Here is a 17,918-nt window from a genome sequence, read left to right on the forward strand (position 1 = left end):
ACACCGTCTTCCCATCCTATCTCTTTAAAAACCAGGACATAATAATAATAAAAAAAATCTGGTCCTTACCAGGTTGTAAAATTATTTAAATGCAAACAACCTAAAGTATGAAAGCAGTGTGTAAAAAAAGAAAAAAAATCCCCTTAATGTAACCCAGAGTAAAATCTGTTTTACTAGCATTTAGTAATTTCCTGCACTTATTTTCTGCCATTGAAAGCATCACAAATACATGGCTTCAACCACATGACTTTGCTCAGCCAATCGGATGGCATGTAGGTCATAGTAAGCCTGTCCCGGCTTCCTCCCGTCAGATGCGTGGAGGCAAGCCAGGTGACAGAGCTGTTGCAGGTTTGTATTGGCAAACATTTGCTTTTCCCGGTTAATGCATTTTTTTTTCTAACACCAGCTAACTTATGCATGTTAGATGCTGATTACTGTGAGCCAGAGCCATAGTGTTGTTGTGCACTGACCAGAACGGAATTGGTGAGTTTGAACTTTTAATTGACTGTTTGTATTGTTACCAGCTGGCGCTAATTGGCTGCTGCCGGTCCAAACAATTTGATTTTGATTCTTGATTTGACCGATAGTTGTTGAATAACAAATGTTGTGAAGCTATGTAGTATGTATATAGCACTTGAAATGTTTCAGTTAAATCCTTGTTGGTTAAATATACTGTTTGGTTATTTGTTTATTATTGTGTACACAGGAACAAGAATAACTTAATGTATTCAGCTTAATTGGCTGACATTTTTGTATTATTCTTGTGATTTCTTATTGGCCTTGTTTATTTAATGCAGGCCAGGTGACCCTTTTTGGGTATGAAAAAGGATGGCGAGCCAATGAACGGCTAGGAGCAGGACTCATTCTGCATTTTAGCTTCCACTGGACTGGTAGGAAGCTATCAAAGACGACGCTCTGTCCCCATTTCCCAAACACACTGATTTCCACAATCATACACACCATTCCCCCCGTTTATGGACAATAGCGCTTGGACATCTCTCATGGACATTCAGATGAAACTCATGGACTTCAGTGTGGATCAGTGGTTTGGATGTTAACATGTGTTACTTATGGGGAACTGTTTTTTGTTTTTGAGAATCTATATTGCTTGGTATAAGCCATAAGCCTGAAGAATTTGCTTAGTTGTCTTTGCATCCCCACTGGGTTTTTGATTTATTGAATAGCTGCAGCAGGAATGATTATTTAAGTTTTCCTTATCTTTTCTTGTTATTTTCGGTTAAATACATGGTACCTGCAAAAGCATTTTGCGTTGTGTGTATTTATTAATTACTGCCCATCAGCTCCAGTAGCATTCCTAAATCTTCTGATTAATAATAACCATAACATTTCACTTAATACCTAGTCTGTATTAATTCATTAGCGCTTCATCAGTGTTACATTTCTTGGCGAGCCAGCCAGGAGCTGATTTGGTTAGTAATTAATATATATTCAAACTCACCAATTCATTTTCCCCATAATGGAAGTTTTTGAGACGCTTGCCATTAAGATCCCAAACGCGGTTTTAATTGACGGAGTAACTGAGCACTCGGTTGATGAAGTTATACATTTCCTTGAACAGTATGGTGACATAGGCCGCAAGGTTACTATAGATTCACCAGAATCTGAATTTAATAACATGCTTGTCGCTGAGTATGCTTCAGGTTTATCTTTAACACGTTTGTCTCAGTTGTTACCACACACATTTATTTCCGATTCAGGTGACAAATTCCACATTGAAAGTCTATCTGAAATTTATGCATCAAAGGTTAGTGGTTCCAAGACAAATACTTACTTGGCAGACTTAAAAAGAATAGCCAAATTATCTGGGAGGGATTATGCAGAAGTCCTCAGTGAGGGGATGACCCAGATACGCCGGTCCCTTGCAGAGCTCAACCCAGAGACTCCAGTGGTTGCGAAACCAGAAGATTCAAAACCTCCCGATTCAGTCTTTCCTCCTTCATTACCAGCCTCTCTTCCATCTAAGTCCCCTTCTGCTACCAGTGGTGCTGAAGCACAAGGCGGAGAGAGGCATGCTGCCTCCATTCCAGCGGCTGATCTCAACCCTCCTGAAGTACAACGTTATGTTGTGGAACACGTTGTTCGGGGCGGGGACAGCTTGCTGCATGCATTCCATCGACTGAGAGCGTTTTCTGGTAAAGTGCCCAGGCCAATTCAAGAGACAGATTATGATACATGGCGGTCAGGTGTTGAATTAGCCCTGAAAGATCCATCTATATCTGATCTGCAGCGCACCAGACTGATTCGCGACAGTCTACTGCCTCCTGCCTGTAATATAGTAAAACATCTCAGCCTTGACACACCACCAGAAGTCTATATGAAACAACTTGACTCAGCCTATGGCACTGTGCAAGATGGGGAAGAGTTATATGCCAAGTTCATGGACACCTTCCAGGACAGTGGAGAAAAGCCTTCGGCCTATTTGCAACGTCTGCAGGTGGCATTACAGCATGCAGCAAAAAGAGGTGGTGTTTTAGAGAAAGACATGGACAACCGACTGTTGAATCAATTCTGCAGGGGATGTTGGGATAACAATTTAATATCGGAACTCCAACTTAAACAAAAGAAACACAAACCCCCCAAATTTACTGAACTTTTATTGCTCCTGCGAACTGAAGAGGACAGAGAGGCAGCAAAGACATTAAGAATGAAACAGCATTTGGGAACGACAAAACAGAAAGCCACCACTAATGCCCAGTTTGCCAATACTGGGGAAGAAACTAACCTTTGTACTGCACTAACCACTCTGACTAAACAGCTCTCACAACAGATGGCAGCTATACAACAGCAGCTTGCAGCTTTGACAGCACAGCAGTGTAATGTCAAACCACCGGTTGCTGCCTGCCCAGCTTCAAAGCCCTATGGGCCGAAGAAGGTTAGCAAGAATCCAAAACCTAGCGTCTCCAGCCCTAAACCAGGGTTTTGTTTCCGCTGTGGAGAAGATGGTCACATTAAGCCACAATGTGAAAATGCACCCAATTCAGCATTGGTAAGTGCTAAGCGGAAACAATTTGACAACAAACAAATGTGGCAGAAGCAAAAGTCCTCTACTTCTGGGGATTTAAACTAGTTCCAGTTCCTGTTGAGGGGCAAACAGGAGCTGAGCTGGACCAACCTTGTCCCGCTGAGAACAAAAAGCATGCCAAATGTGCAAAATTGCAGACAAAGACAAAGATCCACACTAGATTACCACCAGGATTAGTTGGATCCAGATGTACAGCAGAAGTCAACATTGCAGGTTGCAACTGTCCGTGTCTACTGGATACTGGTTCCCAGGTTACCACAATTCCAGTTTCATTTTATAATGAGCATCTCTCTGATCAGCCAGTCCACCCATTGAATGAGCTTCTTCATGTGGAGGGGGCTGCTGGTCAGTGTGTTCCATACCTTGGGTATGTTGAAGTTGCCATGACATTTCCAAAAGACTTTCTTGGAAGTGACTTTCCAGTTCAAACGCTTGCACTTGTTGTTCCTGATGTGAGACCTGATTTCCCAACCTCAGTACTTATTGGCATGAATACGCTTGAAATTCTTTATGAACAATTCTTTTCTAGTAACTGTTCATCATTCCAGCCTACCTCTTACGGGTACAGAGCAGTTCTGCAAACTCTCCAAGTGACGTACCAACAGAACTGCAATGATCATCTTGGTGTTGTGACCACCCTTAGTAAATCTCCTGTGCTAGTTCCAGCTGGCTGCACAGTTGTGGTCGAGGGTTCTGCCAAGCTTCTCAGCCCAGCTAGTCAATGTGTTGTCATTCAGCACCCGGGTTCAGGCCTGCCGGGTGGTTTGTGTGTCAGTAATTGTCTAGTCGCTCTTAAAGCTGGTACACACACTCAGGTTCCAGTTGTTGTATCAAACGGAACAGAGCAAGATATCTACATACCAGCTTTGAGTGTCATTGCAGAGCTGGGAGCCTATGACTGCATAGTCTCTGAGCACAGTGTGACCAACCCCACAGATCGGGAGATGTTGTCAACACCCCTCACTTTCAATTTTGGTGAGTCACCAATACCAGCAGAATGGGAAGAACGGATCACAACAAAACTAAATGCCCTGTCTGAAGTTTTTTCACATCATGACTTGGATTTTGGTTGCACTAAAGAAGTGAAGCATCACATCAAGCTCCATGACAATACCCCTTTTAAACAGAAAGCAAGACCTATTCATCCCCAGGACATAGAAGCTGTTCGTAAACATCTTCGAGAGCTTCTAGATGCCGGTGTTATCAGGGAGTCGGAGTCATCATTTTCATCACCAATAGTGGTTGTCAAGAAGAAAAATGGAGACATTCGACTATGTATTGACTACCGCAAACTCAACCTGCAAACGATTAAGGATGCGTATGCATTGCCCAACTTGGAGGAATCGTTTACAGCACTCACTGGATCGAAATGGTTCTCTGTGCTTGATCTCAAATCTGGTTATTATCAGATAGAAATGGATGAAGCTGATAAAGCCAAAACCGCTTTTGTAACGCCAATTGGGTTTTGGGAGTTCAACCGAATGCCTCAAGGAGTTACTAATGCACCTTCAACGTTCCAAAGACTCATGGAGAAGTGCATGGGAGACTTGCACTTGAAAGAGGTCCTGGTGTTTTTGGATGATTTGATCATATTCTCCAACACCCTTGAGGAGCACGAAGACCGTTTGCTGAGAGTGTTGAATCGCTTGAAAGAATTTGGGTTAAAACTTTCTCCAGAAAAATGCAAATTCTTCCAGACATCCGTCAGATACTTGGGCCACATTGTGTCAGAAAATGGTGTTGAGACAGACCCAGAAAAGATTGCCACTTTGAAATCCTGGCCAATTCCAACCAACTTGAAGACCTTGAAATCTTTTCTGGGATTCGCTGGCTACTATAGGCGTTTTATTAAGGGATATGCCATGATCGCCAAGCCACTCAACAGCCTCACACGTGGGTACCTATCCACACACAAAAGCTCTAAAAATGAGACTTCTAAGAGCTCACAGTTTCATCCCAAGCAATCCTTTGGTTCCAGGTGGAGTCTTGAATGTCAGTTGGCTTTTGATACCCTCATTGACAAACTTACCACTGCACCAGTTCTAGGTTTTGCTAATACGGCACTGCCTTACATCCTCCACACAGATGCCAGCACCACCGGATTGGGCGCCGCCCTTTACCAAGAGCAAGAGGGGAGACTTAGGGTGATAGCCTATGCCAGTAGGGGTTTGTCATCCAGTGAAAGTCGTTACCCAGCTCACAAGCTTGAATTCTTGGCACTGAAGTGGAGCGTGACAGAAAAATTTCATGATTACTTGTATGGAGCAAATTTTACAGTGGTCACGGATAACAACCCACTTACCTATATCTTGACATCAGCAAAGTTGGATGCTGCCAGCCATCGTTGGCTGGCTGCTCTTTCTACATTCTCGTTCAAGTTACAGTATCGAGCTGGCAAGCAAAATCTGGATGCAGATGCACTCTCCCGTCGGCCCCATGATGGTACTTCCTCTAGTGAACCTGCTCAAAAAGATGAGGAGCTAATTAATCAGTTTACTCAACAACATCTGTCAAGCAGCAGTGACAGTGAAATATCAGCTGAAGTCGTCGATGCGATTTGCCAAAGCTGTCTTGTCAGGACCCAAGCTGAGAGTAGTTTGGTCGAATCCCTTTCCATCAACACAGCAGTGCTTCCTGAGAATTACTCAGAAGATTCCCATGGACTTCCTGTTATTTCCACCATATCCCATTCTGAGCTTTATGAAAAACAGAGAACTGAGCCAACTCTCCGGGAGGTTATTCACCAGTTGGAGTCAGGAGAAAAAGTCCCTCTGACAGCCAGGAAAGAGCTTCCTGAAATTCCTCTTCTCCTTCGAGAACTGAATAAATTGGAGCTGATTGATGGTATTCTCTATAGGAAGAGATATGAAAATGAACAACCATCATACCAACTGGTCCTTCCGACAGAACTGCGGCAAACTGTTCTCCACAACCTCCACAATGATATGGGCCACCTGGGAGTGGAACGGACCCTTGACCTTGCCAGGACTCGGTTCTATTGGCCAAGAATGGCAGTGGATGTGGAAAATAAAATAAAAACCTGTGGCCGTTGCATTCGCCGGAAAAGCTTGCCAGAGAGAGCTGCTCCTCTTGTTAACATTCGGACATCACGTCCACTTGAACTCATTTGTATGGATTTCCTCAGTCTCGAGCCCGATACCAGTAACACCAAAGACATCCTGGTACTGACAGATCATTTCACCAAATATGCCCTTGCCATTCCAACACCAAACCAAAAGGCAAAAACTGTGGCTAAATGTCTTTGGGAAAACTTCATTGTTTATTATGGAATTCCAGAAAGACTCCATACAGATCAAGGGCCAGACTTTGAGTCGAAATTGATAAAGGAATTATGTGCCCTGTTGGGAGTCCAAAAGTGTCACACAACACCGTACCATCCAAGAGGAAACCCAGTAGAGAGGTTTAATCGCACTCTACTGGCCATGTTGGGAACTCTTGAACCCAAACAGAAATCCCAATGGAAACAGTTTGTAAAACCACTCGTCCATGCATACAACTGTACCAAAAATGAAGTCACTGGCTACACCCCATACGAACTAATGTTTGGACGTTGTCCTCGTCTCCCTATTGACCTCGCTTTTAATCTTCCTGTACGTGAGAAAGAACGTCAGTCACATTCGCAGTATGTACAAGACTTAAAAGCTAAGTTGAAAGAAAGTTATCTGCTATCTTCAAAGAATGCTGCGAAGAACGCTGAGAGGAACAAGACTCGATTTGACCAACGTATTATACCATCCAAGCTGGAAGTTGGAAGCAGAGTTTTGGTGCGGAACCTGAGGCTGAGAGGTAAACATAAACTTGCTGACAAATGGGAACCAGATGTCTTTGTAGTGCTGAAATGTGCCAAAGATCTCCCCGTCTACACCGTAAAACCAGAATGCAAAGACGGCCCAATTCGCACATTGCACAGAGATCTCCTTCTTCCGTGTGGGTTTCTTCCTGCAACAGAGTCAGGAACATCAGATGAGACTGTTCCAATCACACCCTCTTTAACTCGTCAACAGACCAAGAAACAACAGGAATCTCCTGAGTACTTTATTGAAGAGAATGACTTGGAACCGACCTTTGTCCATCTTGCCCCGCTCCCAATGGAGTTTAGGGTGGAGAAGTTTCTCAACCCCCTACAGTCTTTTCCCAGTGGTGAGGAGGAAATACTTCCTCCAACATCTACACCTGAAATTGAATCAGCTGGGGAAGCTCGGTTAGGATCTCAGAGGGAAGAACCATTAGAGTTTGATGCTGCTGTGACATCTGAGGTTGAAATCTTACCCGAACCCATTCTTGAAACTGTATCTACAGACTTGTCCGATCCTGGAGTCTCTGACAACTTAACGGCCAAGCCTAGTCCTGTGACATTACCAACTCTTAATAGCTCAGATTCGGTTATTGACCCCCCTCTGAGGCGGTCAACGCGTCACAGATCACCACCTAGGCGGCTTCAGTATGCCCACTTAGGCAATCCATTGATATCAGTTGTTCAGTCTCTGTTACATAGTCTGTCAGACGCTTTAACCACCACAACCACCAACAATTCTAACTCTTCAGTTGTACATATTGTGTAGTGTTAACATGCAACGGGACGTGCATGTATTCAAGGGGGGAGGGTGTAACCCAGAGTAAAATCTGTTTTACTAGCATTTAGTAATTTCCTGCACTTATTTTCTGCCATTGAAAGCATCACAAATACATGGCTTCAACCACATGACTTTGCTCAGCCAATCAGATGGCATGTAGGTCATAGTAAGCCTGTCCCGGCTTCCTCCCGTCAGATGCGTGGAGGCAAGCCAGGTGACAGAGCTGTTGCAGGTTTGTATTGGCAAACATTTGCTTTTCCCGGTTAATGCATTTTTTTTCTAACACCAGCTAACTTATGCATGTTAGATGCTGATTACTGTGAGCCAGAGCCATAGTGTTGTTGTGCACTGACCAGAACGGAATTGGTGAGTTTGAACTTTTAATTGACTGTTTGTATTGTTACCAGCTGGCGCTAATTGGCTGCTGCCGGTCCAAACAATTTGATTTTGATTCTTGATTTGACCGATAGTTGTTGAATAACAAATGTTGTGAAGCTATGTAGTATGTATATAGCACTTGAAATGTTTCAGTTAAATCCTTGTTGGTTAAATATACTGTTTGGTTATTTGTTTATTATTGTGTACACAGGAACAAGAATAACTTAATGTATTCAGCTTAATTGGCTGACATTTTTGTATTATTCTTGTGATTTCTTATTGGCCTTGTTTATTTAATGCAGGCCAGGTGACCCTTTTTGGGTATGAAAAAGGATGGCGAGCCAATGAACGGCTAGGAGCAGGACTCATTCTGCATTTTAGCTTCCACTGGACTGGTAGGAAGCTATCAAAGACGACGCTCTGTCCCCATTTCCCAAACACACTGATTTCCACAATCATACACACCATTCCCCCCGTTTATGGACAATAGCGCTTGGACATCTCTCATGGACATTCAGATGAAACTCATGGACTTCAGTGTGGATCAGTGGTTTGGATGTTAACATGTGTTACTTATGGGGAACTGTTTTTTGTTTTTGAGAATCTATATTGCTTGGTATAAGCCATAAGCCTGAAGAATTTGCTTAGTTGTCTTTGCATCCCCACTGGGTTTTTGATTTATTGAATAGCTGCAGCAGGAATGATTATTTAAGTTTTCCTTATCTTTTCTTGTTATTTTCGGTTAAATACATGGTACCTGCAAAAGCATTTTGCGTTGTGTGTATTTATTAATTACTGCCCATCAGCTCCAGTAGCATTCCTAAATCTTCTGATTAATAATAACCATAACATTTCACTTAATACCTAGTCTGTATTAATTCATTAGCGCTTCATCAGTGTTACATTAACAAACAAATACATTTGGTGAGCTATCCCTTTAAGTGTGGTGATAACACACTTGATTACTTGAGCACATTCAATTCAATTCAATTCAATTCAATTTCAATTCAATTTTATTTATATAGCGCCAAATCACAACAAAAGTCGCCTCAAGGCGCTTTATATTGTACAATAGATCGCACAATAATAAATACAGAGAAAACCCCAACAATCATATCATATGACCCCCTATGAGCAAGCACTTTGGCGACAGTGGGAAGGAAAAACTCCCTTTTAACAGGAAGAAACCTCCGGCAGAACCAGGCTCAGGGAGGGGCGGCCATCTGCTGCGACCGGTTGGGGTGAAGAAGGAAAACAGGATGAAAGACATGCTGTGGAAGAGAGACAGAAATTAATAACAGATATGATTCGATGCAGAGAGGTCTATTAACACATAGTGAGTGGCTGGAAAGGAAAAACTCAATGCATCATGGGAATCCCCGGCAGCCTACGTCTATTGCAGCATAACTAAGGGAGGATTCAGGGTCACCTGGTCCAGCCCTAACTATATGCTTTAGCAAAAAGGAAAGTTTTAAGCCTAATCTTGAAAGTAGAGATAGTGTCTGTCTCCCGAATCCAAACTGGAAGCTGGTTCCACAGAAGAGGGGCCTGAAAACTGAAGGCTCTCCCTCCCATTCTACTTTTAAATACTCTAGGAACAACAAGTAGGCCTGCAGAGCGAGAGCGAAGTGCTCTAATAGGGTGATATGGTACCACAAGGTCATTAAGATAAGATGGGGCCTGATTATTTAAGACCTTGTATGTGAGGAGCAGGATTTTGAATTCAATTCTGGATTTAACAGGAAGCCAATGAAGGGAAGCCAAAACAGGAGAAATATGTTCTCTCTTCCTAGTCCCTGTCAGTACTCTTGCTGCAGCATTTTGGATTAGCTGAAGACTTTTCAGGGAGTTTTTAGGACATCCTGATAATAAAGAATTACAGTAGTCCAGCCTGGAAGTAATGAAGGCATGAACTAGTTTTTCAGCGTCACTCTGAGACAGGATATTTCTAATTTTAGAGATGTTGCGCAAATGGAAGAAAGCAGTCTTACATATTTGTTTAATATGTGCGTTAAAGGACATGTCCTGGTCAAAAATGACTCCAAGGTTCCTCACAGTGTTACTGGAGGCCAAGGTAATGCCATCCAGAGTAAGAATCTGGTTAGATACCATATTTCTACGATTTTCAGGGCAGAGTAAAATAACCTCAGTTTTATCTGAATTAAGAAGCAGAAAGTTAGCGGCCATCCAGGTCTTTATGTCTTTAAGACATTCCTGCAGTTTAACTAATTGGTGTGTGTTACCTGGCTTCATGGATAGATAGAGCTGCGTGTCATCTGCATAGCAGTGAAAATTTATGCTATGTCTTCTAATGATGCTGCCTAGGGGAAGCATGTATAATGTAAATAGAATTGGTCCTAGCACTGAACCCTGTGGAACACCATAATTGACCTTAGTGTGTGAAGAGGACTCTCCATTTACTTGAACAAATTGGAGTCTATTAGATAGATATGATACAAACCACTGCAGCGCAGTACCTGTAATACCTACAGCATGTTCTAATCGCTCTAATAGGATATTATGATCAACAGTATCAAACGCAGCACTAAGGTCTAGCAGGACAAGCACAGAGATGAGTCCACTGTCAGAGGCCATAAGAAGATCATTTGTAACCTTCACTAAAGCTGTTTCTGTGCTGTGATGAGCTCTGAAACCTGACTGAAACTCTTCAAATAAGCCATTCCTCTGCAGATGATCTGTTAGCTGTTTGACAACTACTCTTTCAAGGATTTTTGATATAAAAGGAAGGTTGGAGATTGGCCTGTAATTAGCTAAGACAGCTGGGTCTAGAGATGGCTTTTTGAGTAAAGGTTTAACTATAGCCAGCTTGAAGGCCTGTGGTACATAGCCGATTATTAGAGATAGGTTGATCATACTTAAGATCGAAGAATTAATTAATGGCAGGACTTCTTTGAGCAGTTTTGTAGGAATGGGGTCTAAAAGACACGTTGATGGTTTGGAGGAATTAATTATTGAAGTTAACTCAGAAAGATCAATTGGAGAAAAAGAGTCTAACTTGACATTGATGGTACTAAAAGTAGCTGTAGACGATATTACATCTGTGGGATGATTATTGGTAATTTTTTCTCTAATGATAAAAATTTTATTTGTGAAGAAGTTCATGAAGTCATTACTAGTTAACGTTAAAGGGATTGTTGGCTCAGTAGAGCTCTGACTTTTTGTCAGCCTGGCTACAGTGCTGAAGAGAAACCTGTGGTTGTTCTTATTTTCTTCAATCAGTGACGAATAGTAAGATGTTCTGGCTTTGCGGAGGGCTTTCTTATAAAGCAGCAAACTATTTCTCCAGGCTAAATGATGATCCTCTAAATTTGTGACACGCCATTTCCTCTCCAGCTTACGGGTTATCTGCTTTAGGCTACGTGTTTGAGAATTATACCACGGAGTCAGGGACTTTGGATTTGAGGCCTTAGTTTTCACAGGAGCTACAGTATCCAGAGTCGTACGTAGTGAGAAGGTAAAATTATTAACAAGATAATCAACCTCTGTTGGAGTAGCGTTCAGATAGCTGCTCTGCTCTATGTTGGTACAGGGCATTGAAGATGATAACAGTGGGTGGATTATATTCTTAAACTTAGTTACAGCACTTTCAGAAAGACATCTACTTTGATAAAGTCTACTCTCCATTGCTCTGTAATCAATTATTGTAAATGTAAATGTTATCAGGAAATGATCAGACAGCAGAGGGTTTTCAGGAAACACTGTTAAATGTTCAGTTTCTATGCCATATGTTAAAACAAGATCTAGAGTGTGATTAAAGTGGTGGGTGGGTTCTTTTACATTTTGAGAGAAGCCAATTGAGTCTAATAACAGATTAAATGCGATGTTGAGGCTGTCATTTTTAGCATCTACATGGATGTTAAAATCACCCACAATAATTATTTTATCTGAGCTGAGCACTAAATCAGATAAAAAGTCTGAGAAATCAGAGAGAAACTCTGTGTAAGGCCCAGGTGGACGATAGATGATAACAAGTAAGACTGGTTTCTGAGTTTTACAGCTGGGGTGGACGAGGCTAAGCATCAGGCTTTCAAATGAATTAAAAGTCTGTCTTGGTCTTTCGTTAATTAATAGGCTGGTGTGAAAAATTGCTGCCACACCGCCCCTCGGCCTGTGCTTCGAGGTTTCTGGTAGTTAGAATGACTCGGGGGTGTTGATTCATTTAAACTAACATAATCATCCTGCTGCAACCAGGTTTCTGTAAGGCAGAGTAAATCGATTTGTTGATCAATTATTAAGTCATGTACTAACAGAGACTTGGAGGAGAGAGACCTAATATTTAATAATCCACATTTCATTGTTTTACTCTTTGGTTCAGATGTGGATTCTGTATTGTTCTTTCTTTGTGATTTTCTATGTTTAAGTTGTTTGTTGCTGGTTTTTGGTTTGTTTTTTGTCATTTTGGGAGCTGACACAGTCTCAATGGAGATGGGTTTTTGGGGGGGTAGCAGGAGGAGAGAAGCTGCAGAGAGGCGTGTAAGACTGCAACTCTGCTTCCTGGTCCCAACTCTGGATAGTCATATTTTGGGGAGTTTAATAAATTGGTCCATATTTCTAGAAATGAGAGCTGCTCCACATAAACCCAGAGAACAACAGCAACAGGAAACATAACACTTTGTATGTTGGTTAACATGTCAGACAGTGGTTAGTCATGACTTTAAAAAGCACAGCTCAAGAGCACAAACCAGAAAAAAATAAGACATCTGATCTCACATGGACAAGAGCTGCACCATATTTGAGCTCCAAGGTGTTTTGCTGCTGTTTGCCACAAGTATCTGCATGACAGCCACCATAAGAGCAGGTCACGTTCTCTTAATACTCAGGAAAGGTCCTTCAATGCTTCATTCATTACCTCCTAACCATCCCTGATAAAATGAAATGTCCTCTCAAACCACTGATGACAGAAAGATCAACACAACTGATGATTGACTCAGATCACATAAATGTTAATTGATGTCATCCATCCATTCGCTTCCGCTTATCCTTTTCAGGGTCGCGGGGGGCACTGGAGCCTATCCCAGCTGTCATAGGGCGAGAGGCGGGGTACGCCCTGGACAGGTCGCCAGTCTGTCGCAGGGCTAAAACACAGGGACAGACAACCATTCGCACTCACATTCACTCGCACATTTACACCTAGTGGCAATTTGAATTATCCAATTAACCTATCCCCACAAGTTGCATGTCTTTGGACGGTGGGAGGAAGCCGGAGTACCCGGAGAGAACCCACGCAAACACAGGGAGAACATGCAAACTCCACACAGAAAGACCTGATGGTGGAATTAAACTCAGGACCTTCTTGCTGTGCGGCAACAGTGCTAACCACTGTGCCACCGTGCTGCCCTGTTAATTGATGTGTTTTCCATATAATGCAACAACCTGCTGATTGTTTTGAATTTTCAACAACAGAAAAATCCACAAATGAACTCATGGCCAAAATGCTTCTCTGATGAAATTAGTTTCATTTGAAATGGTTGCCTTGTGTGAAGAACAAAGATTTAAAAATGTAAAAAAACAAAAAGCTCTATGAAGTAAGATTTGGATTTGTGTTAAAGTTCTGTCCTTATTTTAAAGTTGCTTTATTGCATTTATTAATCTGTTTTAGCTCAATCCTAATCGAAGGATCCTTCCTGCCCATAAAGACTAAAACGCACAATGACCTTTTTTATATACAGATTCAAATTGGGCTTTAATTGCTGTCTACCTTCTGTTTTGTTGCATCTACAACCAAGACCAACTGAGTGTCACCAGTTGACCTAAAAAGTGTGTTTTTGGACTGAAGGGAGAAGCTGGAGTACCCAGAGGAAACAAATATATACACGAGACAAAATGCTGTTCCTGTGTTGTTCTGTGGACAGCTCAGTGTGTCAACTTAGTCCAACTGAAGCATAAAAACATTTATTTTGTGACTATTCATATTTTACTCAAGGTGTGACAACAGTTTAAGAACTGTTTGTAGTACTTAGAGCTGGTACAAAGATACTAGCACTAAATATAATATTTTCCTCCTCCCATCTTCTCAAAATAAATACTCTATGTCATCTTCATGTTTCACACCATCATGTTAGAAAAAAGCTCTTCCTGTTAGATTTAAAAAATGGAGAAGAGACTTTATCTACAGCCCACTTTATGTTTAATGAAATGTTTTTCTTTCCTTGTATTTTTCTTGATAACAGATAAACCAAATCATTACTTTCTTCAGTTTTAACCTGGAGTTAAAATGCATCAAAATAATATCTGTATTTATTTTATCCTTCACTTCCTTTTGATGGAGGCATTAATTTCTGTAAAGGCGGATGTGAATAAGTTGCTAAATGAGCTGTGGTTGTTTTGTTTTTTTTCCCACCTGTGGTTTGCTAACATGCAAGTGTCCACTGAAACTTGTCAAACCACACAACGACTAAACCTCTCCTACATATCCTGTCCGTATAAAAATCACACACATGTAAGTTAACTACCAGATGTCTTATAATGAATACTCAGCTATAACTGAAGCTCACCTTTTCTTTACCTTTCTGTTGATTTACCCCCACATTAATGCTTTTACTGTCTACGTAGCTCAGTGTTCTTATGTAGTGGATCTCAAAGTGTCTCAGTGTAGAAAAGTGTTGGAAAAGGTGGTAGGTAAGCAGACTCGGCAGACATTTCAGGTTCCCAGAGATGAGCAATTTATTTACAGTTTTACAGTTATCTCCATTATACATAAAACTTAACCAAAACTCCCCAAAATGAACTCAGAACAAAAATCACCACACCCATAGACTCAGCGAGTAACACAGCTCACCTGTCCTTCACTATCTGAATCAAGCTTAGACTGATTATATATGGACCTGTCAATTTACCTTCAGTTAGTCTAGCCAGTACTACTAGCTTCAGCTGAGAGAGCTAAAACTCAGCACAAATAGCTGAGAATCACATAAAGCTCACTACTCTCCTGATTAACACATTTACAAAACTAAATGGCTCTATATAACAAAAAATATTCAATAAACCACTCCGTAATCCAGAAACAAACAAAAGAAGGCTTTCCTATGGGAAAACACCCCTCCTGTTGGTTTAACTTATTGTATTTTAAAAGTCAGGAAATAGTGGGTGGGCCTTTCTAACACCCGACATACCCAAGCTCAGAACAAAGAAACAATATAAGAATCCACACATTAGTTAATTCTGCAACATGTGACTGAGTATTTGCTTTAATTTGCTGAATGTTTGAATTTGACTGCGATTTAATGCTCACACAAAGAAACCCAGGATGGTAAGCGTAGCAATGTTAGTGTGGCAATAGCAAATAAATGTATGTAGAGAATAATGTGCTTAATATGTAAAAAGTCAATATTTCTGACACAAGTGGGGAATATTCCAACTGCTCATGCTTATGAAACTATTAAATGTCAACGCATATAGAAATAAACACTGGAGGAAATTACCTGTTGCTTTCTTTTGTCTGATTCCTTTAGGGGTCACCTCCATCTTATCCTATCCCTAACATCTTTCTCTGTCACACCAACCCTCTACATGTCCTCCTTTACTACATCCATGAATTTGCATTGGGGTTTTCCTTTTTTTTTGTCCTGCCTGGCAGCTCCATCTTCAACATCCTTTTTCCATCACGTCCACTCTCCCTCCTCTACAAATGTCCACGCTGTTTCAGCCTTGCCTCTTTAACTTTGTTTCCAATCTGCTCAAATTGGGAATTCCCTCTGATATATTCATTGCTAATCCCGTCTGTTCTGGTCACTACCAACAAAAATCTTAATATCTTTAACTCAACCACCTCCGGCTCTGCCTCCTGTGTTTCTATAAGTGCAGGTCTCACTGTCATCTTGTAAATCTTTCCTTTCAAGTTGCTGCTATCTGTCTGGCGCAAATCACACCTGACCTTGTCTGAGTTATGTTAATGTACTGAACAGAAGGCTTTACTGATGTGAAAACATTTTGTTTCATTTCCAGAATCAAAGTTAGGAACCTTTACTAAACCATTTCTTTCTGTTCTTCATCATTTAGTTCGACTTACCATGCAATACTACAATGAGCTGAACATCTAGCCAGAGGAAGACTGTGTGATGATGGGTGTAAAAGGTGGAGATCGTTACTCAAAGTCTTGGTCTAATACATCCTGTAAAATGACTCTCAGAAGTATCTGACTAGCAGTAAGACTAGCAGTAACTGGACAGCCTAAATCTGTATGTGTCTGAACTTCAGTTCAAGATAAAGGATATTGAGTGATTCTATAGTTTCTGTCACAAACATTAAAAATCAATTAGGGAATGCTTCATAGGAAAAATTAAACACGCTGTCATAGTCAGTATGTGCTTTGAGAAGATTCAGTTGTGATTTTTCTTTTTAACATTTTTACAACTGTAGCTAGAGGTCAAAGGAATTGACTAATTTATCTAAGCTTATGCTGTAAAAACCATCTTCTTCAACTAGGCCACCACAAGCCCAAACAGATTTAGCCGTGCTAAAGTAACATAACAAGAGCTGTTCTACAACACCTGTCTAAATCCAAGTTTAGGTGGTGTTTAGATGAAAATTCCGACTGGAACTTGAAAGACATGTGTGACAGGTAGGAGGCACGACACGACCACAATTCACCATTGCATGACATCTTTATTCACAGTTGCTGTACAAACCACAGCTGCAGCACTCCACTCGCAGCTCAACATCCAAATCAACAACAGCACAACAACAGGCCCTAGTTCATTTATGTGCAGGGGAGGAGCGATGTGCTGATTCTGCTCAGGTGCACCAACCTACCCCACAGCTGCACCATGGACCACGCCCAACCACAGCATGAAAGATGAAATCAATAGCTTTTAATCACTTTATCAACAGGTTTGCAGGAATTTTACACAAATCAGCGAGGGGTGCTACCCTGGTTAAAGTGGCATCTCTGGGAGTGAGTCTTAACGCTTTTCTGATAACTGTCCAAAGAATTTAATCTGGACATAATAAAGGAGAAAAGGAGAACTACTTGAATAACTGTATACAGGCAAATGGGTATATCGTCAGAAAGTTGAAGAAGAGGAAGGAACAAAGATCCAGATATATTTAGACTTCTTGTTAACTTGTTCATTTCAAAAAAAAAAAATAATAATAATAAAATATATATATATATATAGATATATATATATATATGTGCAGGATGTTGGTGCAGTGGTTAGCACTACTCCCTCAAGTTCTGGGTTGTCTTGCTGGGACCTCTCAGTGTCCACAGCCCAAAGACATGCTTTTTTCTATAGACAACTAACACTGTTTATTAGGGGTGCAACAATACTCGTATCGATATTGAACCGTTCGATACAGTGCTTTCGGTTCAGTATGCATGTGTATCGAACAATACAAAAATTTTTATTTATTTTATCAACTTTTCTTCTGACGATGCTGTCTGTGTTGAGCGCTCAGTGGATCTGCGTTCGACTACTCCGCCTAGGCTGCACTGTCGAGTGCAGATCCACTGAGCGCAGCGCAAGCTAGCAAGACAGAAGCTAAGCTCGTTGCAACATGGTAAGTGCCTCAACGCTACCCGAAACTGAACCTCCCCCACCCTCATTCAGATCTGGCGTTTGGAACTATCTTGGTTTTCATGTGAAGCATGACCCTGATGGTAAGCGCATCATGGACAAAAGTAAAACAGTATGTCGGATGTGCCACGCAATGCTCAATTGGTGGGAACTAGTGCATTAGCGCAGTTAGCTTGTTAATGTGTTGACGCCATCAGCCCCACTCACTGGGCGATCCGCGGTAATTCGTTAACGGAGATTTGCGGCGTTATGGCATTAAAGTCATTTTAACGAGATTAACGCTGACAGCACTAGTGGGAACACAACGAATATGACTGCACATTTACGCCGACATCATCCTAGTGCAAAGACAAGTGGAAGCAG

The 17,918-nt window shown here is 41.4% G+C and overlaps 1 protein-coding gene and 1 long non-coding RNA gene across 2 annotated transcripts; both read left to right on the forward strand.

Annotated features, from left to right (window-relative positions):
- Positions 1-180: 180 nt before the first annotated feature.
- On the forward strand, positions 181-3,088 carry LOC112843590 (uncharacterized). Its single transcript, XM_025902551.1, has 3 exons — positions 181-348; positions 425-483; positions 798-3,088. Exon 3 carries the CDS (start codon positions 1,478-1,480, stop codon positions 3,086-3,088), a length of 1,611 nt encoding a protein of 536 aa, XP_025758336.1. The 5' UTR covers positions 181-348; positions 425-483; positions 798-1,477.
- A 4,682-nt stretch (positions 3,089-7,770) lies between these two features.
- LOC109194633 (uncharacterized) lies at positions 7,771-8,784 on the forward strand. The gene is made up of 3 exons (XR_002056436.2): positions 7,771-7,870; positions 7,946-8,004; positions 8,319-8,784. It is a non-coding gene; the product is annotated as an uncharacterized LOC109194633 (long non-coding RNA).
- The last annotated feature ends 9,134 nt before the right edge of the window (positions 8,785-17,918 follow it).

Source organism: Oreochromis niloticus, linkage group LG22, assembly GCF_001858045.2.
Source record: "Oreochromis niloticus isolate F11D_XX linkage group LG22, O_niloticus_UMD_NMBU, whole genome shotgun sequence".
NCBI classification, from domain to species: Eukaryota; Metazoa; Chordata; class Actinopteri; order Cichliformes; family Cichlidae; genus Oreochromis; species Oreochromis niloticus.